Raw genomic sequence first — 27807 nt, forward strand, 5'->3', positions numbered from 1 at the left:
AAAAAAAAAAAAAAAAAAAAAAAAGATTTTTTTTTACATAAAAATTGAATTTTATAGTCACATTCTGTCATTTAAAGAACTCACATAAGTTGTACTTTAGAAAAGAAAGAAATGAACCCAGATGAAGGGAGTGAATAGTAAGAAGAAATTAGTAAACAAACTGTTGAATGTATTGAAATCTCAAGTGAATGAAAAAATAAGATTGGTAATATTTAATTTCAGTTTGCATAGCACTTTCACATTTATTCATTTTCTTAATCTTTATAATAATTTTCTGAGGCACTGGTTCTCAAGACTGAATGCACAGTGGAATTATCTGGAGAGTTTTAAAAACTGCTGATGCCTGGGTTTGCCCCCAAAAGATTCTGCTTTAATTGGTATGAGATATAGCCTGGTCAATAGGATTTTTAAATACCTCCCAAATACTTGAATGCACAGCAGTTTTTAACAACTACTGCTCTAAGGGGCTTAGCCAAAAATACTGAACTGTAGCGAAGTTGTGATTTGCTCAGGGTCACACAGTGAGTATGTGGCAAAATCAGGTCCAGTCTCTAAGTATAAAATTCTTTATTCTAAATGATACTCTTTTAAAAGCTTGTAAAATTGATAGTGATGCCTTAAAACAAAATAAAGCAGTGTGCAATTTAATTAAAAACTGAGTTTTGGTTAAATTTGGGGAATTCATTTTTTAACAGAAATAATGAAATCTACTTTTTAAGATTCTGTAGTTACCTAAGTTGAAGGCTGGCAGGCAGCCATGTGGCAAGGAGTGGAGGACTTGATTTGGTCCATTTCATTTTCTCTTTGTGAGTTTAAATATATTTTTATGCTTTGCTAAAAATATTAGATAGATATTGTCTAGCTTACTTCTTAGGAAATAATAATATTAAATAGCAGATATATTGGGAGTCAATAAGAAATCATGATTCCAAAAGAAATATTTTACTAATGAATTTTTCAAAAAATCTATAGTAATTATTATCAAAACATTCATATTGGAGTTTTTTATTCTACTCAGTATCTTGTACCAAGTTTATCTTACATTTTGCTTTTTAGCAGGTTAAGGAAAGTGGGATATACTAAGTGATTATTTTGCTGTTCAATAAATAATCTTCTCGTTTTTGAAGATGGAAACTAATATTACACTTGAATTAACTGTAAAAATTTTCTTTTTGGTTTCAGACCAACAGCAGCAGAACTGTTAAGGCACAAGTTTTTCCAGAAAGCAAAGGTAGGAAATTTTATCTTTTGATTCTATATGTTCGTATGATGTTCCTCAATTACCCACATTATGTTGACTGTTTAGAAGTTATGTTTCTTAAGATGATTATGTTGGGAAGAATGATGGTAGATAAAGTAATTGCTGAGGGTGCACCTTCCTCTTGGTCCTGGGGGTCTCAGGAGGCAGGACTATACGTAGCCTCTGCTAGGAGTTCCCCAGGGAGCAGGGCCCCACACAGCCCTGCCAAGAGAGTGCAGTGAGGTGAGTTGCTCAAGGCATGCCTTGAGCTAGGAGCTGCCACCTAGGGAGGTGGGCAACCAGAAACCAGACACGAAGTTCTGGGGCTTAGTGCACACACTAAGCAAATTTATTGGGTACAGGCATGTATTGTATATGTTTTAGCCAGCTGTAAACCCCTCCCACCCCTCCCCGTCTCCTAGGTAACTCAATAAGAAGTCTGTGGTTTGTGGTTAAGCTTTGCGAATTTTTGCTGACCCAGTCTATTTGCATTTCTGCTGACAGTCTAAATCCTGGAGAGCAAGAGTGCCTCCATCTTTAACAGGTGTTCTCCTTCATTTTCCTCTATGAGGGCACTAAGTATACAATCTTGGATAATTAAGATACTTGCCTGGAATTTATTAAATGCATTTTTATGTTAGTCAATTTAAATGTCAGGTTAAACCTATCACAGAAACAATGAACATTAATTTTGCTTATATTATAATCTGTGAAAAATACCGAACTCTCATTTTAAGGTTAACTACTGAATTAGAAAATATTTCATTTGCCAGAGATATCAGATAGAAGGATGTTACTTTTAGAAATATGGGACCATGATCTTCAAGGACATATGATACAGCAAACTTTTTATAGATAATGGTTCATACAACACACTAAAGCTCTTTCTCAATTTATAAAATCATGGAAGTAATGAACTAAAGGAGCTTCAGAGTAAAAGAATAGAAGTTTTTCTCATACTTCTTTGTAAAACAGTTACTATATCACAATTTAGTTGTGGTGAAAAGTTCCATGTCAATTTTTTGGTTTGATAAAAACTTCTTGTAAGAAAAGAATACTTACTTTTCTTCTCCAGAATAAAGAATTTCTTCAAGAAAAAATATTGCAGAGAGCACCAACCATATCCGAAAGAGCTAAAAAGGTAAATGGGGATTTAATTCAGTCTTGGAAAGTTGCTCAGAGTAGATTTATTTTATTTTTACATTTTGTAAGTATATGTTAAGTAATGCTTTGTTAGCAGTATATGAGTGTTACTCATTTTCTTTCAACCCTTTCTAAAGCATTCTTTGATATATTTATTCAGCAAATATCATTGGTCTACTTTATGCCTAGTGTAGGGGCAAAGAGGAAAAAGCTTCCCCTTTCGCCCTCTGAAGGTTTACTGAAAATGAACTAGCAGAAAGCATATTAATAGGAGAAAAGGGCATGCAAATATATTTTAATATGCATAGCACAGGGAATTGCAGGAAAATGATTATCCAGTAACCCAATGGGGTACAGATGCTTATATAATCTTCTTAATAGGGGAAGGGGAGAAGGGGCTGTAGGAATAAATGATTTTTAGGGAGGCAGACATTACCTTGTGAATGATTCTCTTTGGAAATTGAATGGGATTGGAGAACAAACAGTGGTTTGGGACAAGGTTCAAAGTTCATCTGGGCTCTAGGTATGGTGTTTAATTTTCAGACTCTTTGTAATAAGAGTTTTAATCTTCTCTGGTTAGTAAAATTTCAGGGAAAGATCGAAGGAAATTGCATTGTTTGGGGGTTTGGTTTCTAGTAGATAAGAGAACCTCAGAGAACAGCTTGATCCTATCTTTTGGAGAGACAGAGGATTGAGAGACAGGAGGGGGTGAAAGGTTACAGAGACCTTCAGACTGCTTTAGGCCAGCAAGTCAAACACTATATTTTAGGATATTGATTTCTGAGCCCCAACACTAGATGTTACTCCGCTGTCTGCTAGAATGAAAAGGAATGTTAGATAGTAATTGGTGAATTAATTATAAACACTGTTTAACCACTGTTTCCAATTACCAGAGTGAGTTTTGATTTTACATGGCATTTATAGCTTTGGATGTAAGTCACAGTACTCTCTTCTAGCTCCAAATTTTCTCTTGCTTTTATTGAAAGATCAAAAGAACCTTGTTACAGATCAGTAATTTCTAAGAAGTTTGGTCATAAAGTAAGCATAGAGACTGTATTAAGATCCCAGTTCAGGCAAAATATATGAGTTTTCTTTTCCATGATACAGTTGTCCCTCAGTATCCATAGGGGATGGGTTCCAGGACCCTTGGATACCAAAGTCTGTAGATGATCGAGTCCCTTATATAAAATGGTGTAGTAGTTGCATATAACTTACACACATCCTCCCATTTACTTTCCTCTCATATACTTTAAATCATCTCTAAATTACTTATGTATAATACCTAATACAGTGTAAACACTGTATAGCTGTTATACTGTATTGTTCAGGGAATGATGACAAGGAAAAAAGTCTGCACATGTTTAGTATAGTGGTAGCCACCCCACCCCCCCAATATTTTCTATGGTTGGTTGAATCCATGGATGCAGAATCCATGGATACAGAGGGCCGAATGTACTTTTACAAACTTCTGGAGCAGTAGAGAGAGGAAAATCCTCCTTTTCCCCATTCTTACATCTCTGCTCAAAGAAGACGTACCAGTATGAAGGAAATGAGACAGTCTGGCTTCTGCTGATCACAGACTTGAAGGAGTAAAAGGAAGGGTCCTTATACCTTATATATAGTGGTAGGCCCATCCACGAAGTTAGAGTAATTATGTCTAGTAGTGGCTTATTCTCTTCCATAGATCTTCCTCCTTGGGAATTCCGATATTATTCAGAAGGTTTTGATTAATAAAGAACCAGGGAAGTATATTAAACCCTTTGAAATGATATACTTATTAGGCACTGGTAGCACAATTAACTTGTCTCTATTTTAGAGATATATCTCTCTACAGACTTGGATACTCAGATCTAGTCTTAAGGAACTTTTTCTTCCTTAAGAGTTCTTGAGAAGCACCAACAAGTTTTTTTCTCAGACTTAAGAGTTATACCTCCTCTCTTCTAGAATAATTTTCCCTCCTACCTCAGGATCTTTTTACTTGCTATACTTTTTTCCTTAGATGTTCTTTACCTGTATCAGTGGTTATCATCCATTGTTACATGTCAGAATCACCTGGGGACTTTAAAAAAAAAGAGAAACATTAACAGTGTCATCCCAAGCCAACTAATGTCATATCTCTGAGAGGAGGTACCTAGAAGATTACTCTCATGGATAGCCACTTGTTAAACACTGACGTGGCTCATTCCTCCACTTCATTTCAGGTCTCTACTCAAGTGGCCACTTCCACAGAATAGTTTTCCCTGACTAGTTTAACTATAATAGTACTCTCCCATGATTTTTTATTCCTTTCCTTTATTTTTTTAAAAAGAACTTATTACCATCTGACATTTTAGTCTTCCTATACCATTAGAACAAAAATCTTAATGAGAACGGGGACTTCTCTTCATTGCTGTATCTTCAATAGGCCTAGAACAGTTTCTGACACAGTATATAGCCTGTAAATAATATGAATGCATATTAAAATCTCTAGGCTTATAATTGTTTACAATAAATTCTGAGAGACATGTTGAGTTAGTATCTGCAGTCTGATTAATTTAAGAAGATTGAACCTCAAAAAGCACAGTGAATGCCTACATTTATTTCTGTCCTCCTGCTAAAAATTATCTACTAAAAGAATTGTTAAGAGAATAAAAAGAAAAGGTTTAAACCACAAATGGATGAAAAATAGGAGCATTGAAAGCTGCAACCAAATTTTCAAAACTACAATGCCAATAAATTAGTAATAAGTAACTTAGCAAATGAGAGGAATATAATTGCCAAGCCAGCATTAAAGAAAGCTTAGAAGCTGTCTTATACAACAGAATCCCAAAAGGTAAGGGAATTAGCAGTACCGGGTACTTCCAGAAAGGAGAGTTAAAGTAAGGCTAAAAGCAGGAGGATTGGTTGAAAGTCTGAGGATAGAGTTAGATTGTAGTTCACCTCCCCCTATCCACATTGCACCACAGGATTTGTCTGAAAGTTCTGTAGAAAAGTAATATAAATGGTCTCTGAACTGAAGGACTCCAGGCACAGCTAAAGATAGGGGTAACGTAATTACTGTAAAAGGGTATTTAAGTGGATGTTTACATACTGAATTTTAAGAACCTCCAGTCATAGTACTTTATTCAACTTCTGGAATACAAGCGTTAAAACTTGTGTTCCAAAAGTTTCTGGGACCCCAAAGCTGAAAATAGCAAGAGGATGAAAACTTGGATTCTTATAATAGAATGGTGAGGTGATGATAATCAAGATAATGCATTATATTTGTATTGTGCTTTATACTTGTTAGAATTCTTTCCCAGGATTCAACTCAGGTGATCATAGTAAACGTCCAAGAGAGATAACAAGTCCAGATTCCAGAAGTGACATGCCCAAGGACATATGGCCAGCTAGTGGAAAGACTAGAATCAAAACCCAGGTCCTGCTGGTACAAAAAATCTTTTCCATTACACTAGATATAGAATGACAAATCAATCTCTCTTCCTACTCTTCCCTCACGTTGTTTTCTGTTTCTTATGAGAATCATTACTTTTTTAAAAAAATACAGTATAATATTTCAGAATCCTTAAACCTTCTTTTTTTTTTTTTTGTCTTTTGTCTTTTTCCGTGTCCGCAACGGATCGCAACCCTCAGTGTTGCCCCCGTACCGGACCGGGGACCAGCAACGGGATCGCAACCCTCGGTGCTGCTTCCCGCGCCTCGCTCAGCCAGTGAGCGGGAACCGGTCTGTATGTGGGATCCAAACCCTCGGACGGGAGCGCCGCCGCGCTTCCCAAGCGGCGCACTATCCAGTGCGCCACCGGGCCGGCCCTTAAACCTTCATTTTAAGGTTCCAGCTTTAAAAATTTATTAATCAGCTCAGAATCAATTTCTTGTGTATTCAAAGTTAACCTTACTGGAAGAAAGGCAGTCCAAAGCAAATAAAGATGTTTTGCACTCAAGAAATAAAACAACAACAACAACTTATCACCCCCTAGACAGTACATTGGAAGGCTCTTTTTTCTTTTTTTAGATTTTTATTTATTTATTTTTTACATTCTAAGATGTTGCAGAGGGGGTAGCGGGGAGGGAGCAGGGGTGGCCCATGGCTGGCTCCTTCACTGGTTGCCAACAGGGGGCTGGGGGCAGAGCTGAGGCCCGCAGTTCCCCCTCCCCTCTTCCCCACCCTCCTATTAGTCAGGAGTCAGGGGGCTTCCAGTTGTGGCTCTGTTGTTGCTGGCCTGGGTGCTGACAGCAGGGGGCTGGAAGATCTTTATTTGATCAATCTGACTAGCCCAAGAGGAAAGACTTAAAGGTACTGACATTGGGGATTCCCCTGTGAAATCCACAGGCAGATGACTCTACAGTGAAGCCCATAGTCTCCAAACTTTACCCACTTTAAAGCTCAGTGCTTTCAATGTTTTAGTTCTTTATTCTTAAATCTGAGCAGAAATCTAGGATCACAGTGTATCTGAGGAAAACCTCTTAATGTGAAAGACGGAGGACAAATTAAACACAGGAAAATGTTTAGAGGAAACAGACTATGTAGAAAGGCAATTTAAATAAAATCACAACTCTCTTTTGAGAAGAGTTTTATTCATAAGAGAGGAACATGATGCTATTTAAAAAGAAGCATTTGTGCCAAGACAATTCAGTGGGTAAGACAGTATTCAACAGATGGTGCTGGGACAGTTGGATATTTACCTGCAGAACAATGAAGTCAGGTCATTTCTTACCATTGAAAAAGATTGACTTAAAATGGCTTGTAAACTTAACTGTAAGAACTATAAAACTTGGAAGAAAATACAGGGGTAAATTTTTGGCACCTTGGGTTAGGCAAAGCTTTCTTAGATATGACACCAATATACAAGCAATAAAAGGGAAAAAAGATAAATTGACTATATCAAAATTAAAAACTTTTGTGCTTCAATAGACACCACCAAGAAAGTGAAAAGACAGCTTACAGAATGGGAGAAAATATTTGCAAATCATGTATCTGATAAAGGACTTGTATCTAGAATATATAAAAAACTCCTGCAACTCAAAAATAAAAAGACAAATAAGTCAATTTTAAAAATGGGCAAAGGATCTGAATAGAAATCTTTCTTTCCATAGAAGATATACTAACGGCCAACATTGAACCAAAAGATGCTCAATATTATTCATCATCAGAGGAATGCAAATCAAAGTAACAATGAGATACCACTTCACACCCACTAGTTTGGCTATAGTAAGAAAGACAGACCGTAATAGCTGTTGGTAAAGATGTGGAGATACTGGAATTGTTATACAGTGCTAATAGGAATGTAAAATGGTACAGCCACTTTGGAAAATAGTCTGGCAGTTCCTCAAAAGGCTAAACAGAGTTACAATATGACCGTGCAGTTCCATTCCTAAGTATACCCAAGAGAATTAAAAACATATATACCCACATATTCACAGCATCATTATTCATAATAACCGAAAAACAGAAACAACCCAAATGTTCATCAGCTGATGAATGGATATAAAATGTGGTGTATCAGTATAATGCAATATTCAGCAATAAAAAGGAATGAAGTGTTGATACATGTTATAACATGGATGAGCCTTTAAAACATTGTGCTAGTAAAAGAAGTCAGTCACAAAAGACCATATGTTGTATGATTCCATTTTATTTTATTTTATTTTATTTTTGTCCTTTTTGTGACCGGCCGCACCACGCTCAGCCAGTGAGCGCATCACGCCAGCCATCCCTATATAGGATCCGAACCTGCGGCGGGAGCGCCGTGTATGATTCCATTTAAATGGTATGTTCGGAATAGGCAAATATATAGAGACAGAAAGTAGATTAGTGATTGTTTAGCACTGGTGGGTTTGGAGAGAAAAGGGCAGTGACTGATAATAGGTATGGCATGTTTTCTGGGAGGGCAGGGATAAAATGTTTCAAATTTGATTGTAGTGATGGTTACATAACTCTGAACATACTAAAAATCATCAAATTATATAACTTTCAGGGTGTCAGTTGTATGATATATGAATTACACCTCAATAAAGCCATTATTTTTTAAAAGGGAGCATTCAGGGAATGATACCACCAGCAACAAAAAGCTCTTGGAAATTGAAGACATAGAAGAAATGAAAAAATTCAATGCAAAGGTCGTAGGATAAAATTGAAGAAGTTTCCCAGAAAGGAGAGCCAAAAGGCCCAGATAACAGAAGAGAAAAGATGAGAACATTAGAGGATCGTTGGAGAAGGTTCAGTATTTGAGTAAGAAGAGTTCCAGAAAAGAATTGATTAAAAAAGAAGAAAATCATTAAAGAAATAATTCCAAGAAAAAGTTCCAAAATTGATGGTGCCTATAAAGCCACCAGCAAAGAAGACCCTCACCAGATGTGTTCTCTAGATGGACTTCCTAGCCTCTGAAACTAGTTTTGAGAAGTGATCAAGGCCAAATGCCTGGAAGTTGACCTTGGGTACCAGCCAAGTCAATCAGAGCTCTGCGAAGCAAAATTACACAGAACACTGCAGAAAAGATGATTCTACTCTGGAAGAAATCAAAATCTTGCAGGGTCCTGAGATAACAGTGGAGATGAGAACAGAAATCAGAAGAAGCCTTGGCGAGACCTTGTATCTGACACGTAGACGTGGAATCCTCGTAGCTCATGTACCCTTCTCTTTTGCTTTTCCCCTTTCACATTCCGTTCCCTCAGCCCCTCCTTTAAAAACCCCTCAGTAAATCTAAGTCTTTGAGATGGCTTTAGCCTAGCCATTCTCTTTCAGGTTTACTGGAGAGATGGGTTAGCCTAACATCTCTCCTCAGGTCACCAGTATTCCTGAATAAAAGCTGACTTCCATTTTCACCAAAAAACAAACAAAAACCCCAAAACTGATGGTCATGAATTTCCAGATTGAAAGAGCCTGAGTACTCAGCAAAATAAATGAAAATAGACTAACACTAACGCACATTATCATGACAGGTTAGAATACTTGGAGGCCAAAAGAAAAATCCGTGACCTTCCAGAGAAGGGAGGAAGTGTCACAAACGAGATTAGGAGTAATGATGACCTTAGTAGCACCTCTGGAAGCCAGATTATGTTGGAGCAGTTGTCTTCAAAATTATAGAAGAAAAGGATTTCTAATCCAGACTTCTTTTTTTTTAACCAAACCATGAGTGAAGTATGGGGATGGAATTAAGATAAGTTCAGAATGAATAGCTTTAATAAGTGTACCATTCTAATAGTGGAGAAAGTGCTTAATCTAAAAACAGAGAAGTCATGTGATCCAGGAAGTTCAGTCCTCTGGATGATGGTAGAGTGTGATTTGAAACAGACCTGGTATGAAAACAGTCTGTGGTGGAGTAGATCGGGAGCTTCTAGTGAGAGGCTTCTTTAAAAAGATGATACTGATAGAATACCTAATGCGTTTGAATGTGATGAGAGGAGATTTACACAGCTGAGAAAGAATAAATATTAACTGTAGAAAAACAAAAAAGGTACACAGGAAAGAAAAATATTGGTAATATTCAATAAGGCTCAGCTGTGAGTACCATGTGTATAATCATGTTGTGCAAATGCTGAATATTGATCTAACCAAAATTATAGTATTTCTTGAGAAAAGGGTAGGTGGTTTATAATAAATTGTCATCTTCTATAGTGGGAAGTCCCACTATAGAAGGTTTTAATTCCTAAAACCAAAAAATCAAGGAGTAATGATATAAACACATTAGAGACTTGAATATAATTTCCAAAAATATAAGCTAAAATGAGTTGAAGTGGTTCCCTGCGGGAAAGAAGATGGAGGTTTGGAGATTGCTGTTTTTCTTAACAAAACTCACACAGCTCTGGTACTTTCAAACTATGTGCAAGTATAGTTTTAATTTAAAAAACTAAAGAAAAAAAGCAAACTCTTTATCTTGGGTTTATTTTACTTGAGGGACTTAGAACCTTTTTTTTTTTCCCCCCCTCAAGCATCTCAGGACATTGAAACAATCAGTTTTGACCTGTGACTTCACATACGGATTTTGATGTTATTTGGGCCAAGAGTATAAAAGTACAGGGAAGGTCAGTTGTTGTGATGAAAGACAGATGGTGGACGTTGTGAACAGAGAGCAAGTGAGGGTTGGAGGATATGAATTTGGTATTTACTTATGAGGAAAATGATTATTTACTTCATGGGTTAATTAGTAGGAGAGAGAAATATGATTGAGTTTTCTACTTAGTAAATGTGTAACACTACTCTAATTCACATCTCTTCATAATGAGCAGGTTCGGAGAGTACCAGGTTCCAGTGGCCGTCTTCATAAGACAGAGGATGGAGGCTGGGAGTGGAGTGATGATGAATTTGATGAAGAAAGTGAGGAAGGGAAAGCGGCAATTTCACAACTCAGGGTAAATTTTGTGAAACTGTATGCTTTAGCTAGAACCTTCTATGCTTCTTATTCAGTTTAACCAATTAAAATATAAAGAATACAAATGTTGGTGACAGAATTTCTTTCAACAACTTACTAATAACAGGGCCCAGTTAATTCTGCATGGGAAATTGGACTGGCACATCTGTTTGAATATGACAATATTTAGGATATAAAAATGACCCAAATCTAGATGTAATGTCTGAGATGAAAATTACACTGGGTTAATGGCCAATGAGACATTGCAGGAGAAAAGATTAGTGAACCTGAAGGCCTAGCAATAGAAGCTTTGTTCCCAAAGACTAGGAACAGTGTACCTTTCCTTCAATTGATATATACTGGATATCTGTCTGTGTGTGCATGTGTATGCACACACGTTAGTTTTTGGTAGAAGTAGTGAAGACAAGGGTCTTCCTTCTGGTTCATTTCATCACTCGTGCCTAAAGTTTATGCCTTAAGTTGGTTGTCAGTACTCATTCCCAAGAACAGATGTGTAGATATATATATATATATATACAGAAAATTTAAGTGTTTGAGTTTACTCTTGACTGCTCAGACGTTTTTTTGTGGGATGAATAGTGAGTATAGTGATATATCTCTGCCTGCTTTTAAGATTTGCTCTGGTAAGAGCACTTCTAACTCTTTGAGATCAACACTGAATGTTTGTTGACTTTGTTTACCCAATGAGGTTTTGAGTCTAGTCCTTTTGGAGAGCTAAGTTTGTAAAGTGCTTGTCAATGAAAACTGGCAAAAATTTAAGCTCTAGGCTTGGAAAAGCTCTTCAGAAGATAACAAATGTAAACATTAGTTTACATACAATTTTGAGCTTAATGCTTCTTAACAAATGTGAGACTATGGCACCCTTTCTTCCTTACTTTTTCATGTGACTCCTCTCTAAATTGAGACTCTCATGTAATGTTACATTAAAGCTACCAGAGCTATGGTAAATTATAGCTTTTCAGAATCTGATTTTCACTCATTACCTGTGAGAGAAATTTAGTAGTTCTGAAATAGTTATAGTAGCTTTTTCATAACATAATATGCTGGTATCTAAACAGTATAGAAAATTACATACTTTGCCCACAGAATAAGTAGCTCTCTGTCTAGTATTTCTCATATTATTTTTATAGCCATTTTCGAGACCATGAATTCTTTTCTTTTTCTCTTTCTTAAAAGTGAGTCTTTTAAAACTAAGTTAGGCTATATTAAGAAAAGAATATACCATTACCAAATGTGGTGGAGTGCAATGATGACTCAGTATTAGGAAATCTTATAATATTAATAAGTCTAAGGGGAAAAAATCATATTCTTATTTTCATAGATTCTGCAAAAGCCTTTGACAAAATTTAACACGTTCATCATAAAGACTCTTACATAGATCCAGATTTTTATATCCTTTTTATGCCTAAAGAACTTCCCTTAACATTTTTTGTGTTGTGGGTCAGCTAGTGATTATTTTTTTAAGGTTTTATGTCTGAACATGTCTCCAATTCAATTTTGTTTTGAAAAGATATGTTCAGAGGGTATAGAATTTAGATTAACAGGCTTTCAGTATTTTAAAAATATCTTTCACCATCTTCTTGCTTGCATATTTTCACTAAGAAATCTCATGACATCCTTATCTTGTTCCTTTATAAGTAACATGTCTTTTTACTCTGGTTGCTTTTAAGATTTTCTCTTTATAAATGGGCTTGAGAAATTTGATTGTGATATGCATAGGTTGTATTTTTCTTTATATTTCTTATACTTGGGGTTTGTTGAGTATCCTGGATCTGGGGGTTTATAGGTTTTATCAAATTTGGAAATTTTTCAACTGTTATATCTTTAATATTTTTTCTGTCCTCCAATAATATGTGTATTAGGCTACTCAAAATTTTCTCACAGCTCACTGATTTTTTCGTTTTTTAAAAATTCTTTTTTGGGGCCGGCCTGGTGGCGCACTGGAGAGTGCGCCACTTGGGAGTGTGGCGGCGCTCCCGCCGAGGGTTCGGATCCCACGTGGAGACTGGTTCCCGCTCACTGGCTGAGCGCAGTGCGGGCGCGACACCGAAGGGTGGCGATCCCGTTGCCGGTCCCCGGTGCGGGCGCGACACCGAGGTTTGCGATCCCGTTACCGGTCAGTAAAAAAGACAAAAAGGAAAAAAAAAGTTCTTTTTTGTCCCTGTTCATTTTGCATAGTTTCTATGCTAGCCTTCAAGTTTGTTTATTTTCTCTTCTGCAATATCCAATCTGCTGCTAATCCCATTCAGTCTGTATTTCATCTCAGGCATGGTAATAGTGTAGTAGTTTGATTTGTTTTGTTTCATTTTTTTAATGCCTTCCATGTCTCTCCTTAACTATTTGAAGAAATGTAATACAATTATAATAACTATTTTAATGTCCTTCTCTGCTAATTCTAACAGCCATGTCAGTTCTGTCTGGATCGGTTTTGTTGGTTGATTATTCTCTTCATTTTGGCTTGAGGAGTGTTTTCCTGCCTCTGCATACCTGGTAATCTTTGATTGAATGCCAGACATTGTGAATTGTACCTTGTTGCATGCTGATAATTTTATATTGTTCTTATTCTAGCAACTTTTCTGTAGGTTTGAAATTATTTCTAAATACAGAGTTTTTTTTAAAAGGTTGTGGGTTGACCACTTACTTGCTATGCCCCATTAGCCATTATGTGAACCTTGATTCTCCTTAATAAAATGGTGATGAAAATAAAAAACTTAAGTTGACCTTTTAATAGTCTGACTAAAGTCATAGTTGGTAGAATTTATCATAGACATAATTGTTTAGTAGTAAGTTTTTTGGTAAACTACAGTGTCTGTATCCAGAATTACTACTAACTGTTATGATTTACTAAATAAACTTAGCTTAGATTTTCATATGTCAGATCATAATTGGTCATTTCCAAATAGATGTTGGTTTATACCAGGTACTTGAGACCTCACCTCTTTTTGTATTAACATATTGATTTATTTCCTCTAGCCAGTCTTTTTTTTTTTTTTTGAACCACTCACATTTATTTACCTACCAGATCCCCAAATATATAGCACCAAGAGTAAGGGTAGTAGACTCTTGAAATGCAACTTTCAGATCATTGTTCTTCAATTTTGGCTCAAGAGTTTTCTCCATTAAAGTTCCTAATCAGAATTTTTCTGCTTTAAGAATGTGTTGGATAATTAGTTTGAAGGTTTAGGTTTGGTCTGGGATCTTATGCACATAATACCTTCACCATTAGTAGGAAGAATTTCACTTTGAAGAATGTGACTTCCCTACTACCTGAGAACTCACATAGTCCCATTATGTTTGCTTATAAAGTTCAAATTGTGAAATTTTAAAATACGCTAAGTGCATTGATGCATTCATTACAGGCTACCTGGACAAAGAATACAAAAGTATCATGACAGTTTTCTTTTTCTAGAAAACTTTTACTAGAGTTGCTGGTGAGTTGACATATGGATCAGAATGAAATGGAGTGGATTTGCATTCAACATTACTTGCAGATTGGGAATGACTACCAGTAACCTGACTTCTGAGTTAACAAGCATCCTTTTTTTGTATTTCTTGTAGTCTCCACGAGTGAAAGAATCATTTTCAAATTCTGAAGTAAGTAATTATAATTACGAGTTCTTGTTATGGTATATGTGCTTTTGTTTTGGTTTGGTTTTAATTTTAATAGATTCTGTTTTCTGTAGTTACTGCCTCAGCATGACAAGAACCCTTATAAATAGAATACTGTTAGGCTGGCTTTCCTTATTCTTATTACCTGACAAAAACAATCACTTTGTGTGTCCATTCTGTCATATAGTTTTCCTTTTGTCACTGTCTTCATTCCAAGCTCAGTATTTGGTTTAATGGCACACATTTCTTGCTCTTAAGCCAATTCTATTCTTGCCACTAGGCTAAAATAACGATTTTTTTCACTTCTTTGTGTCCTTAGTACACAGTTTGTATACACAATTTTGTACACAACTTGTGTACATAGAACTGTATTATTTAAGATTGAAAACAAATACTGTACCTTAGAATATTAACAGGCCAATATCTGATAACTTATATTAGAACTGCTGTTCACTAATATTTCTGGCTCCTCTTCTTGGTACATGATTGAATTGCATTTCCCTGCCCCTTGAAATTACACATGGCCATGTCAGTTACTTTGGCCGATGACATGTTAGCAGAAGAAAGAGCCACTCTGTTATTCCTTCTGTTTCCTTATCCCTGCCAACATGACCTGTATCCCTGAGTGATGATACCAAACTTACTAGTCCCTGCTGGCCAGAGGTAGACATGAAGTGTGCACAAGAAATAACTTTTGTTGTCGTAATCCACTAATATTTTAGGATTATTTGTTACTTCTAACTTAACCTAATTTGACTAATTCCTAATTTCTTAGAAATTGAATGAGAGGATATTTTACCGATTATCCAGTTTTTTAAGTCCTCTCTTTATTTCCTGCCTAAATAGCATCTCCACATGAACTCTCACATGCCCATACTCATATTCTCAGGCTCGTTACTCTGTTTTAAAAATTTAATTGTAATAAAATTCACATAACGTAAAATGTAACCATTTTAACCATTTTCAAATGTACAGTTCGTTGGCATTAAGTACATTCACACTATAGTGCTACCATCACCACCATCCATCTCTAGAACTATTTTATCTTCCCAAGCTAAAATTCTGTACTCATTAAACAGTAACTCCCCATTCTCCCCTACCCTCAGACCCTGGCAACTACTGTTCTGCTTTCTGTCTCTGAATTTGACTATTGTAGGAACCTCAAGTAAGTGGAATCAAACAGTATTTGTTTGTGACTGGTTTATTTCATTTAGCATAATGTCCCTAAGGTTCATCCACGTTGTAGCATATGTTAAGGCTGAGTAATATCCCATTGTATATATACAGCATAGTTTGCCTGCTCATCTCTCAATGGACACTTGGTTTGCTTCTTACGTTTTGGATGTTGTGAATAATGTTGCCATGAACCTGGGTGTACAGATATCTCTTTGAGACTCTGCTTTTAATTCTTTTGGGTATATATCTAGAAGTAGAATTGCTGGGTTATATGGTAATTCTATTTTTAATTTTTTGAGGAAACACCATACTGTTTTCCATGGAGGCTGCACATTTTACATTCCTACCAACAGTTCACAAGGGTTTCAATTTCTGCATATCCTCTCCTTACTTTCTTTTATATATCCTTTCTGTCTTTATTATAAACATATATCTTCATACAATTTAGAAGTTAACTGTCCTTTGAAATAGTACTAATAATTATATTAACATTTTCAAAGCTAATATAAAAGTTTTCTTTTTCTATCAAAATCTAGAACGAATGAGTAATGTATGACTTCCTGTTGTGTATTAGTTAAATGAACACAAAATTTTACTCTCCTGTCTCCTTGATTTTGCTTGTACAATGTTAGCTATTAGGGCTCTGTCATTGCCCTTTGAATTTTTTTTCTCTTTTAACTCTGAATTTTGGCCATTAACTATATAAATTTTTTCACCACTTAACTGTATAATTTTGAATATGTTTAACTTGTTTTTGTACTCAACATCAGTCTTTCTCCCAAAATTACATTTATGAAATATGAAATTTATGAAATATTTCAAACATAGAAAATAATATATATAATGTCTATGTTAGTTATAAAGTTTCACATGCATTTTTGAAATGCATTTCAGATATGTTAAGGAATCACTGGTTGGTTGTCTTTCTTTGTAATAATAGAAAGTTCCCACACATAGAAAAATGTATCTTCTACAATTTTGTATTACATCTCTAAGTCTGTATTTTGGAGGTGCTGTTTTGCTGGGCAAAGGGAATGGAATAAGTATGGTTAAAAATAAATATGATGCAAAGTAAAAGAAGTCAAATGCAAAAGACTACATATTATATGATTCCATTTATATGAAATGTCCAGAAAAGACAAATTTATAGAGACAGAAAGTAGATTAGTAGATTCCACATCTAGGGCTGGGTGTGGAAGCAGGAATTAACTATAAATGGGCACGGGAGCACTTTCTGGGGTGATGGAGGTGTTTTAAGACTCGATTGTGGTGATGGTTGCACAGTTCATAGAACTGTGCAAAAAAAATCATTGTATACTTACAATGGATGAATTTAGAGGGATGTAAGTTATACCTCAGAAAGTTGTTAATCTAAAAGGCATAGAAGTATTTGACTTCCATTTGGAATAGACATATTCAGAGAAATAGTGATATGCCAGTACACTACACAAAAACAGCTTTGAAAATGTCATCTGATGAGGCTGCCCTTGGCTGTCAGAAGACCTGTCCTGTTGCCTTTTCACTCAACTTAAGCAGCACGGTATGTGTGTTTTTCTTACAGCTCTTTGCAACAACTGATCCCATTGGTACTTTGCTCCAAGTTCCAGAACAGATTTCTGCTAACCTACCTCAGCCATCTGGTCAAATGCCTACACAGCCAACTCAAGTCTCCCTCCCACCACCTGCAGAGCCAGCAAAAACAGCTCAGGTAAAGTGGGGATATGCTTTCATGGTCAGCCTGGTGGGTAGATGAAAATGGCAGATACTAATGTGTAACAAAACCTAATGTAATCACATATGATGTCTTGGTAGATTTTAAAACAAGTTAGAAATTCTGTCTTCACAGTTTTAAACATTTGCAGATAAGAGAGTTTTACAAGGATCATATAGGTTTTTAAGCAACAAAAAAAGTTAATGATGGAAACATTCCACACATCAAAAAAATCTTGGCTAATTTCTTGTCAGCTCTGCATTAGATTTTATTACATTTAACTTCAGAATGCAGCTGATGGAGTTTATACAGAGACTAGAAAATCAACAGCTGTGCTATTTTCTTCACTTAGGCTTGTGTTATTTATTAATACTCTGTTCAATCCATAGTTTTTCTATATTACTCTTTAAGATACTGGTCGATTTTGTTAGAATTGATTTTTTTTTAATAAGGGTTGAGTTAAAAAGGTATTGCAATTTGTAAACCCATTTAATCAGGCAGACACAAACTTTATTAAATCATACTACACTGAAAGATGCGGAATTAATGAAGGCCCCCTTGTGAACTGCATACTGTGTAACTGCCACTTTCCCCTCAGGAAACCTCAGATACCACATGTGAAGTACTACACTGAAAGATGCGGAATTAATGAAGGCCCCCTGTGAACTGCATACTGTGTAACTGCCACTTTCCCCTCAGGAAACCTCAGATACCACATGTGACTTTATGTCACATGGTTAGAGTAAGGGTTTCAGTATCAGTTCATTTATTAAATATTAGAAGGTTCATTTTCTTTTCTAACATTTTAGTTGAAAAGAAATAGAAATTTAAGTTCTGATGTTTTTCTTTTGCAACCCAGTGGATCATCTTGTGTTCTGCCTTTGGAAACTACTGCTTTGAGCACTTCCAGTTAGTCATGGTGCTGACTTCATTTAACCTTTTCATCCCCCAAGCTTTCCATTTCTTCATTTTTTCATATGGGAAAAGATACAGTCATCTTAGGAAAACTAATGGAAATGTTGAATTCATTATGTAAACAACTTAGATAGAATGAATGTCCTCCAGTAAGCAAGGGGTAGCTGTACAGTTTTCAGAGAGGGTTAGTTTAACCATTAAAAAAACCGAAAAAACAGGGCTGACCCCGTGGCGCACTCGGTGAGTGCGGCGCTGGGAGCTCAGCGACGCTCCCGCCGCGGGTTCAGATCCTATATGGGAATGGCTGGTGCGCTCACTGGCTGAGCGCGGTGTGAGCGACACCACACCAAGGGTTGCGATCCCCTTACCGGTCACAAAAAAGACAAAAAAAACCCCAAAAAAACCTGAAACCTCCAGGTTGGATGGATTTCTGAAGGACAGCTGGTTTAGGCCCTACCTTTTGTTTTGCCATGTGGTACAAAGCGAAAAATCTAAATGTTTTTCACCCTCGTAGAGGGGAGCAGGGGCTTCAAAAGTACAAAATTTAAATGTGGCTATATATGGAATTTCATCTGGGTTTGAGAGTTATCTTTCTAATTGTGTTTGACTCAAGCTGATATTCAGTTTTTGTTGCTATCTTGGAGTGCATGGCCCCCCACAGCAGGGAGTGTCCTAAGGACTAGGATGACCTCAGCTGGAGATGAAGAAAATTGCTGCCAGGTGGATGATTCCTCAGCAGATGACAGTTAATCACCTCCATGCTTAATATTCCAGACAATGACTTCATATCTTTCAATGCTTTTTAGGTTCTGTCTTCAGGAGCAGGTTCACAAGAAACCAAGATCCCTATTAGTCTAGTACTAAGGTTAAGGTAAGTAGACATTTTTTGTTGTCTGAATACTCTACATATGCTGTAATAGTCTATGCCGAAAGTAACTGAATAGGATTGTGTGTTCTCCCAGCATCAAGTGCTATTTGCTTGCAGGTATATTATTTCCTCAGAAATAATAGCAACAGTGTAAAGACGAGGATGTTAACAGGTGTGTGTTTTGACTTACTAGTGCACACATTCTCTTAATTGTTTCTACACTAATAGTGGTTAATTTGTGCATTTGCAGTATAGCTAGTTTGGGGTAGGAAACATGGTCTGTAATTGAGAAACAGTTTTTAGGGGAGCAGTAATAGCTGGCTTATGCAAAGATTAGTCTTTTAATTGTTACCATATAAGCTCCAGGGACTCTGAGATCAGCTAACCCAAAGAGGGGGAGTTGATTGTGATAGATCAAATACAGGTCTTGTTCTTAAAAGATGAAAAGAAAAACCTCTAAATATATTATTTTTAGTGTGTTTCTGTTTTATACCAAATATTCTAAGTTGGTGGTTCTTGGTGGGGGCATATAGATAGGTCCTGACAGATTGCTCAGCAGAAGTGCCATAGGTAGCAATCTGTTCATTTTAACCCCCTCCCTCTGCCAGTGGTTGGGCTAGGATTCCAAAGCTTTTTTATCAGGTAGTTATGGCTGTTGTATTGCTTTAGTTAGGTCTCTTTCTATTCATAAATGCATTTGAAAAAAGATTAATACTAAAATCCTCATCTGAGACAGCTCAGGCCTTCTTTAACTATTACTAACATTTTAAAAAAGAGTGCCACTGAATTACCATTGATTCATCCCTCATTGACATATGAATTCCTAGTCATCTTCTTGGTGAGGTCATAATTAGAGATAAAGGCAGCAAGAGCTGTTTTGAGAATGTTTTGATCTTCTCCCCAGGAGCGGTGAAATTATGCTATAAATGTGAGGAAAGCAGATTTGGTTATCTTTCCTTTACAAGAACCTACTCAGTATACCCGGTCTTATCTCAAATAGTTATGAATTATTATGGTAATTGGTAATTCCATCCTATTTTAATTGTACCCAAAGAATACCACTGGTATCCTTAAAAAAAAATTGTCTTGAAGTCTTAGAGCAGTTAATAGACAGTTCAAAAATTCTATTTGACATGTGCTTAAGGAAGGTGGAGAAGATAGCTGTAAGTGATCTAGTTAGCTTTTAATGAACTGTGTTCCAGACTGTTTATGGAAGTAGGAGGCTGGATTCTTACTCTCACTGATGAAGACTTTGAAGATAAATGACCAAAAGAATTGATAAAAAACACATTTAATTCAATATACCATGTTGTTGTCTTTGAAGGTATTTGTCTTGGCATGCCAATTAAATCACTAAACTTAGGCAGAACAGTTCAATATTAATTTTATTCAGCTTTCAGAAAGATAGATTGAACAATTATATATTAAGCACAGACTATGTATAGTACTCTGAGATATTGTGGAAGGATACCAAGAAAAGAGAAAATTTAGTGATTCCCTTGATAATCAAGTGTAGGTTGGAAGTTGATTTTGTAGTATGTACTTACACAACTGAAAGCAAATTTCAGGTGGTTAATATGCAGAAGTATAAGTATGTATGTACAGTGTAGAGAGGAGGCAATGCAAAGGAAAATCATTTTGGGGCAGGTTGTGTTTGGGATGGGTAGTTTAAGCACAATTTCAGAAACATCCTTAAGTGTATTTGTCAAACAAATATGACCCCTCTACATTGCTTAGATAAAATGGATTAGGGTCCTAAGTGATGAGCTGTGTTTGTCTTTAGACATAATGTTTTAATTTCAGAACCTCCAGGGAGCCTGCTTAATCTTCATGATGTGGTACCACTGTAACTCTACCTCACCAGTCACATGTTTGATTTTCTGGAGTTGTGCGTTAATAGTACTGCTTTTCCCCATCCTCTCTGCCTTCCCAAATCCTGCCTATTCATTAAGTCCTGTATAAAAACTACCTCTAAAGTTTTTTCTCATCCCAGTTTTGTGTATTCTCCACTGACCACCTGTGGAATTTGGGGGAGCATCATATATCTCATTTAATGAGTCTGCCAAGACTGATCACCAGTGGTGGGCAAGGTACTCTGCTAGGCATAGTGGGCGTGTGGGAGTGGGGATAAGGATGAAAAAGGCATCCTGTATCATTTTAATCACACCTGCTTATCCTCATATGGATTTTTATCTTAATTTATGTGATCATCTTAGTGGGATAAGGATGAGAGTGGGCATATTAGAATCTCCTCAAAGGCATGAAATTTTAATATCAATGAGGGACATACATTAAAAAGATTACAGGATAATTAGGTGATCATTCTGAGTCGTTTGCTCTGAGCCCCGTGGTATGAACACATCAGGGTAAATTATATGATCTGTGGGAAAAGAAAAATCTTTCTTGAGGCATAGCTTTACTAGTATATGTTGGCAGAATCTCTATGCATGCATTCAGAAATTTTTATTTTACACATTATGTTTTCTTTTATAGGAATTCCAAAAAAGAACTAAATGATATTCGATTTGAATTTACTCCTGGGAGAGGTGAGGCATCAAAAACATTGAAAACAAAATAATTTCTAATTTGTTATTTAATGAAATATGTTGTGAAGTTTTTGACCCTTAGATATTTTGCTTTTAAAGGATGATACAAATTTTTCTGGTTTAAAGGTTTTTGAGAGCATATGAATAAAATAAAAATGCAGTTTATTTACTACTAAACTCATTTAGAAAACCTAGTATAATAATACAAACAGTAATGAATATAGCTCTTATTTACTGCTTACTATGGGCCAGGCATTGTGCTAAGCATTATTTCATTAAATTCTCACAGCAGCCCGTTATGGAAAAGTTATTATCCCCAGTTTATAGATGATGAAATCAAGACTTAGAGGCAGAGTAACTTGTTCAATGTCACACAGCTGAAAAGAGGTATAGTTGGAATTCAAACTAGAGTTCTTAATCTTATTACTGTACTTGGTTGTTCTCCATGACAGTAAAGAGAACACAAGGCCTCCAGTTTCCTTTCTCCTCATACAGAAGCTGAGTCCTGTCACTTACTGCTTCTGGCCATGGACTTCTCCCTGGAACAAGGCTTATTTTCTTTCTTGCCTTTGCTACTCAGAGTTCTGATTTGGGGAGTAGCCAGCAGCTAGCAGATATGTGTCCTGTGTACCATGATTACTTTTCTTGCTATCTCAGTGTCATTAGCAGCTAACCATTAAAGAGGACAGATGTAGATGTACAGAGGTGTGCTTGTTTTACTTTTTTAAAGCCAAAGTCACATTTTTCAGGAATTAATTCAAATTGCTGGTCATCTGTGTGAGTGTGTACACACATACACCCTCCCCAGCGATACTCCCATTCCCTCTGAGGGGCTCAGTGTCGAGTCCTTGGGAACCAGTACCATTCAGCTGGTTGGAGATGAGGTTAATTGAGTTAAGGTTAATTGTTAATGCTCTGTCCTAGTCGTTTTAGTTTCTAGTTACACCCATTGCTCAGATTGTACCACTTAACGATAACTAGAAAAGAAGAAAAGCCGACAAGAATAAAAAAGAAAGTGATTTTTGCAAAAAACTTGGAGTATGAGTTCTAAAGAGAAGAGATTGCAATTTGTTTTCTCAAGTTTTAATTGAGAATAAATTATTCTATTTGCCCTGGAGATGTTCCGTATTCAACATCATGTCTTAGAGAGCTCAGGTCCAGGGTTACCCTCAAAAATAGGAATGTCCTCTGCAGCGTTATTGTCAGGTGCTCTTTTGACAAGGGCCTGAACCCATCTAAATTATATCATTTAGAAAGTTATCTTTACATTGAGCTGATATTTGTCACCTGGTTCATACAGATTCTGTCCTCTACCTAGACCTGTGAGAGTTCCTCACTTGAGATAATCCCCAACAATAGGAAAAACCCTAGTGTAGGAGGAAGATCCTGCTTGCCTTCTTGATTCTGTGGATTTAGCAGCTAGCTTGGGTCTGGCTGTGCTGACACCCACACAGGCTCTGAGAGTTAGTAGTGACATGCATATGCAAGAAATGGAGCACCTTCTTCTTTGTCCTTGCAGATACAGCTGAGGGTGTCTCTCAGGAACTCATTTCTGCTGGCCTGGTCGATGGAAGGGATTTAGTAATAGGTAACTACATTGTGCTCTGCCCTTGTGCCCTTGTGTCTCTGTGTACTCAGTACCTAGAAAAACAGGTTTTTATTCCACTGAGTGGGTCTTATGGTTCTTTTTTTTTTTTTTTTTGGTCTTTTGTCTTTTTCCGTGTCCGGCAACGGATTGCAACCCTCAGTGTTGCCCCCGTACCGGACCAGGGACCGGCAACGGGATCGCAACCCTCGGCGTTGCTCCCGCGCCTCGCTCAGCCAGTGAGCGGGAACCGGTCTGTATGTGGGATCCGAACCCTCGGGCGGGAGCACCGCCGCACTTCCCAAGCGGCGCACTATCCAGTGCGCCACCGGGCCGGCCCGGGTCTTATGGTTCTTAAAGTGCTTCTTGGCTTTGCTGAAATTACAGGTATTGGGGACAGTTTCTTGTCAAAAAAAAAAAAAATAGTAACAATAATGATCTTCTGAATTTGCTTTATAACCTCCAATAATGTAAATTAAAGCACACCCAGGTCTTTGGGAAACTAGTAGAAATGATAATAAAATTCACAAGTTAAAGTAAGCTTGGCCATATCTAATCTATTTTGGCCCAGAGATGAGCAAAAATCCTTAGAGATTTCATCCTAGAAAAAGCAGGAAGGAAAGAAGGCACAGTCAGGCCACAGGTACATGTTACTTAGGGAAAAGACAATTGTCTAGGGCAGGTCATCTCCACACAGAATTTTCCTGTGAAAGGCCAGATAGCAGATAGTTTAGGCTTTGTGGGCCATGTACAGTCTCTGTCATTTTTAAACCATTCTTAGCTTGCCAACAGAACAAAAATAGATCACAGGCCCTAGTTTGTTGACTGCTGGTCTGGGGCTTTCTGGTTCATAAATAGGCAAATTGTACTGCTTTCACCTGAGTGACTTTCCTAGGTTAATTCAACATTTTAAAGAAAGTTAATTTGACAGTAATTCAAGATTTACTTGTACTACTTGGAGATGAGTTTAAAAGATACTTTCATTTGGGGAGTGATTGGTCATTCAGCTTCCATTTTGATTGAACATAGAATATTCCTAACTACCACTTAAGCTTTTTAAATATGGCTGAAAGTAGATATTTATAACTTCTCATTCATTACTTTCTCTTTTTGTATGATTACAGTGGCAGCTTTCAGCTTCCATTTTGATTGAACATAGAATATTCCTAACTACCACTTAAGCTTTTTAAATATGGCTAAAAGTAGATATTTATAACTTCTCATTCATTACTTTCTCTTTTTGTATGATTACAGTGGCAGCTAATTTGCAGAAAATTGTGGAAGAACCTCAGTCAAATCGATCTGTCACTTTCAAACTGGTATTCATCCCTTCTTCCTTATTAAATCATTTTACCTTTTATATACCAGCAGCCTCTGCAGACCAACTTCCATATTCCCTGAGTGATGAGAACACTAAAATATGATGGATTGTGTTTATTTAGCCCCCCTGAGGCCCTGGGCTGTTGTCTCCCTATGAATGGCCTCCCATTCTCTCTCCCTCCCAGGAAGCCTGTGACCCCAGGCCCTTGTCCATTCTCAGGAGAAATTGTTAGCCAATCTGACTCCCAGCCCCCATCTTTTCTGGAAGAAACATCTCCATGAACCTCCCGTTTGTATCCTAGGGACCTGTCACCCACAGTCCCATATCAGTTTTAATTGCTACCTACAATTTTGTTTATAAATAGCCACAACTTGTTATTTTGTTTGGTTCTCAGGCATCTGGTGTTGAAAGCTCGGATATTCCCGATGATGGTAAACTAATAGGATTTGCCCAGCTCAGCATCAGCTAAACCACAGCCCTGGAAGAGGCGGCCTAAGGGGATTCCACACATGTGTATCTCTGTTGCTTCTATTGGCCTAAACCCACTACTGCCAAAGAACCCAGCAACAAACCTCCTGGCTAGGAATTTTAGAGGTCTTTCTTTATGTTCTTCCTGCCATCATTCCTCCTTTTTCCCACAGAGAAAGAAAAGTTGGATCACCAGTGGCCAGCATCCCCCAAAAGAGTTCCGTTAGTAAACTTACTGCACATGTTCCCTCTCTTCCTCCATCTGAGAAGTGACCCATGTGCCTCAAGGCCCAGGAGGAAGATCTGTCAGCTCATTCTTGCCTTACTCCAGTGATGGCCCAGGTGGAAAGTAGCAGTTATATTGGGCTTCCTCATCCTGCCTATTCTCCCACACCTGCCAAGATGTGGGCATCTTGGGATATCTCTTTACCACTGAAGTAGCAATTAAAAGTTGATTGTTCAGCTGGAGCCCAGAGAATTTAATTTAGTGTTTTTTCTTTGTATCTGATGTGAATTCTAGCAACCGTCATTAGGAAAAAGCACAGCCTCAGATGGAGGCAGCCTAAACTGTGTTCTTGTTTTGTTTATGGTGTTTCTAAGCGTTTTGCTGAAGCTGCTCTCAGGCACCCCCTTCTTCATTGCTCCCTCCAGAAAGGGTTGCTAGCCTTAACTTCAGCTGGTGCAAAACATCTGACTAGTCAAACTTCAGCCATTGGATCCTTCAAAGTGAACCTTTGGACTGTTTTTAGAGAAAACATCAAGTAATGGCTTGTAAAAGTGAATTTTGCCAGAGGTGGTTTTTGAACAGGAAAATCGTAACTCATATCATTGGAGAAGTATTATTTTCAAATCTTAAAAAATTAAATTGAAAAACTCCTCCCATGAAAATCAATTTGCTTGACCTCCAAGTTGTGAGAAAATCGGTTTGCAAGGCTGAGATTTCTACAGCAATAAAGGAGACTCACACTGGGCCAGAGAGGCCTGTCTTCTAACCCCCTCTCCTGCACTGACCGTTTGGAGGGGGTTCCTGTGCGCTGAACCTGACTCAAGATGGAAAGTGAAACCACATGTGCCGTGACCTTTAGGTTTTATGAGTAGACAGTGTTCATTTGATTTTCTACAGAAATAATATAAATTATTCTTTAGGTTTAAAAAATGAGCACTCATAATGCAATATGTGAATAATCAGTAGGGTTGATTTTTCTTTTTTCCTACTGTTTCATAGTCAGCCTATGTCTAATGCTAATAACCCTACCAAGTTTTAAATATGAATGGGATACTCAATCTGGCCTTAAAAAGACACACAAAGATGGGCTGTGGGCCCATGGAAAGGGGAGTGTGCCTTTTTAGATAATCACTTAAGCCCTTTCCAGCATTGTTGTTCTGATGAACAAGATTGCTTTCACTTAGTGTTTTCTTAGAACATATCTGAAAGCTTTCTTCACAACTAACTTGCTACACCTTTTCATTCTGAGCCCATAGTTTTAGTCATGGACTTTCTTCACCTACCCTAGGTGCAAAGGCATGTTGGGAAAGGGATGGATGTTGAGGAGGAAGAGAAGGGATGATTTGGGATGGGGGTTGAGATAAGAGTATATCAGAAGATCAGACCTAAAGTCCAAGGTCCCAGAAGGATTGGTAAGAGAGGGAGTCTGCTGAGCTCAGAGAGAGAAAAGATCGACTAGCTTGCTAGAAAAATACCGAGCTTTTCTTTTCTTTCTCTCTTTTTTTTTTTTTTTTTGGGGGGGGGGAAGCAAGGATGGGAAGGGGGGAATGGAGTATGGAGAAGAAATAGTGTCCTCTTTGGCACAAGACTAGTGGCTTACCTTAGAGTCTGTTTATTTGGTTTCAAACAAGCCCATCATAATCTACTAATTTATGAAACCAAGAGGTGGTGACATCACTCTGTTCTGGCTTTCTGTTTGGAGGTGATCTGGCACCCAGGCTGGGAGTGAGCAGCAGCCTATCCCCTTGATCACTTTCTCTGGCCCACCATTACTTTTGAACCACAGTGGGGCAGGCATGACAATAGAAGTGGGCTGGTATTCTCTTTTCAGTTGATTGTTTGCCTTGCTGGGAATTAGGACATCGACACCAAGTCCCAGGACAGTGTTATTTCTTCCTCTGCATGATGTGTGGTGGACTCCTTTTGCTGGCTTGTGTGGTAATGCTGAGAAAATAAGTGAACCAAGACTGCCCGGGTGGGACAGCATGTAACCTAGTGAGTGACCTCACTCCTTTTCAGGTGTGGTAGTTCAGGGTGCAACTCTATCGCTAGGTCCCTAGGATCCCCTTGTCCCTGGAGTAGGGACTAACTGTAGCACAAACTAATATGTGCCAATGCTATTTGTGAAATGTATGATCTTTCTAAATGACTAATGGATTCGTTTGGGTTGTTTGCTTAAGTTTTGAACCAAATGCTAGAGCCAGCTGATACTATTTAAAAATCTGGAAAATAGAATATTGGTGTATCAATAAATGGAAGTTCCTCCTTATGATGTGTGCTAGATTATGGAAGATGTAAAATATTCAACTCTCCCCCTGCCCCTGTTTTTTGGATGTTGTATTTTACTGCATGTTTCCTTCATTTTTAATCAATAAAGAGTAAATTGTCCTTAGTGGTGTATTGATGCTTTACTTTAGTGGTTATCATCGGGGAGTTGTGGGGAGTGGGTCAGGGAATCACTACTAACTTTAATTTTTCATATGAATAGAGAGAAGCCAAAGTGTGTATAAAACTATAAAATGTGTGTATTGATCTATTAAGTATATAGAACAGCTTAAACCCATTGTACAGTTGGGGAAACTGAAACCCCAAAGGGGAGGGATGAAATTAGCCAAAGGAAATCTGGATAGGGTGAGATATGGAACTCCTTG

The 27807-nt window shown here is 37.3% G+C and overlaps 1 protein-coding gene across 1 annotated transcript in view; it reads left to right on the forward strand.

Moving 5' to 3' along the window:
• OXSR1 (oxidative stress responsive 1) overlaps positions 1-27548 on the forward strand; it is a 105284-nt gene extending 77736 nt beyond the window's left edge. Inside the window, exons 9-18 of the mRNA XM_008586562.1 lie at positions 1183-1231; positions 2316-2381; positions 10589-10711; positions 14290-14325; positions 17078-17224; positions 18949-19013; positions 21504-21556; positions 23076-23144; positions 24396-24460; positions 24857-27548. Coding sequence (XP_008584784.1) covers positions 1183-1231; positions 2316-2381; positions 10589-10711; positions 14290-14325; positions 17078-17224; positions 18949-19013; positions 21504-21556; positions 23076-23144; positions 24396-24460; positions 24857-24931 — 748 coding nt within the window. The 3' untranslated portion in view covers positions 24932-27548. The remainder of the gene's footprint in view (positions 1-1182; positions 1232-2315; positions 2382-10588; positions 10712-14289; positions 14326-17077; positions 17225-18948; positions 19014-21503; positions 21557-23075; positions 23145-24395; positions 24461-24856) is intronic.
• Positions 27549-27807: the final 259 nt, after the last annotated feature.

The sequence above is a fragment of the Galeopterus variegatus genome, unplaced genomic scaffold (assembly GCF_000696425.1).
Source record: "Galeopterus variegatus unplaced genomic scaffold, G_variegatus-3.0.2 Scaffold110, whole genome shotgun sequence".
Classification (NCBI taxonomy): Eukaryota; Metazoa; Chordata; class Mammalia; order Dermoptera; family Cynocephalidae; genus Galeopterus; species Galeopterus variegatus.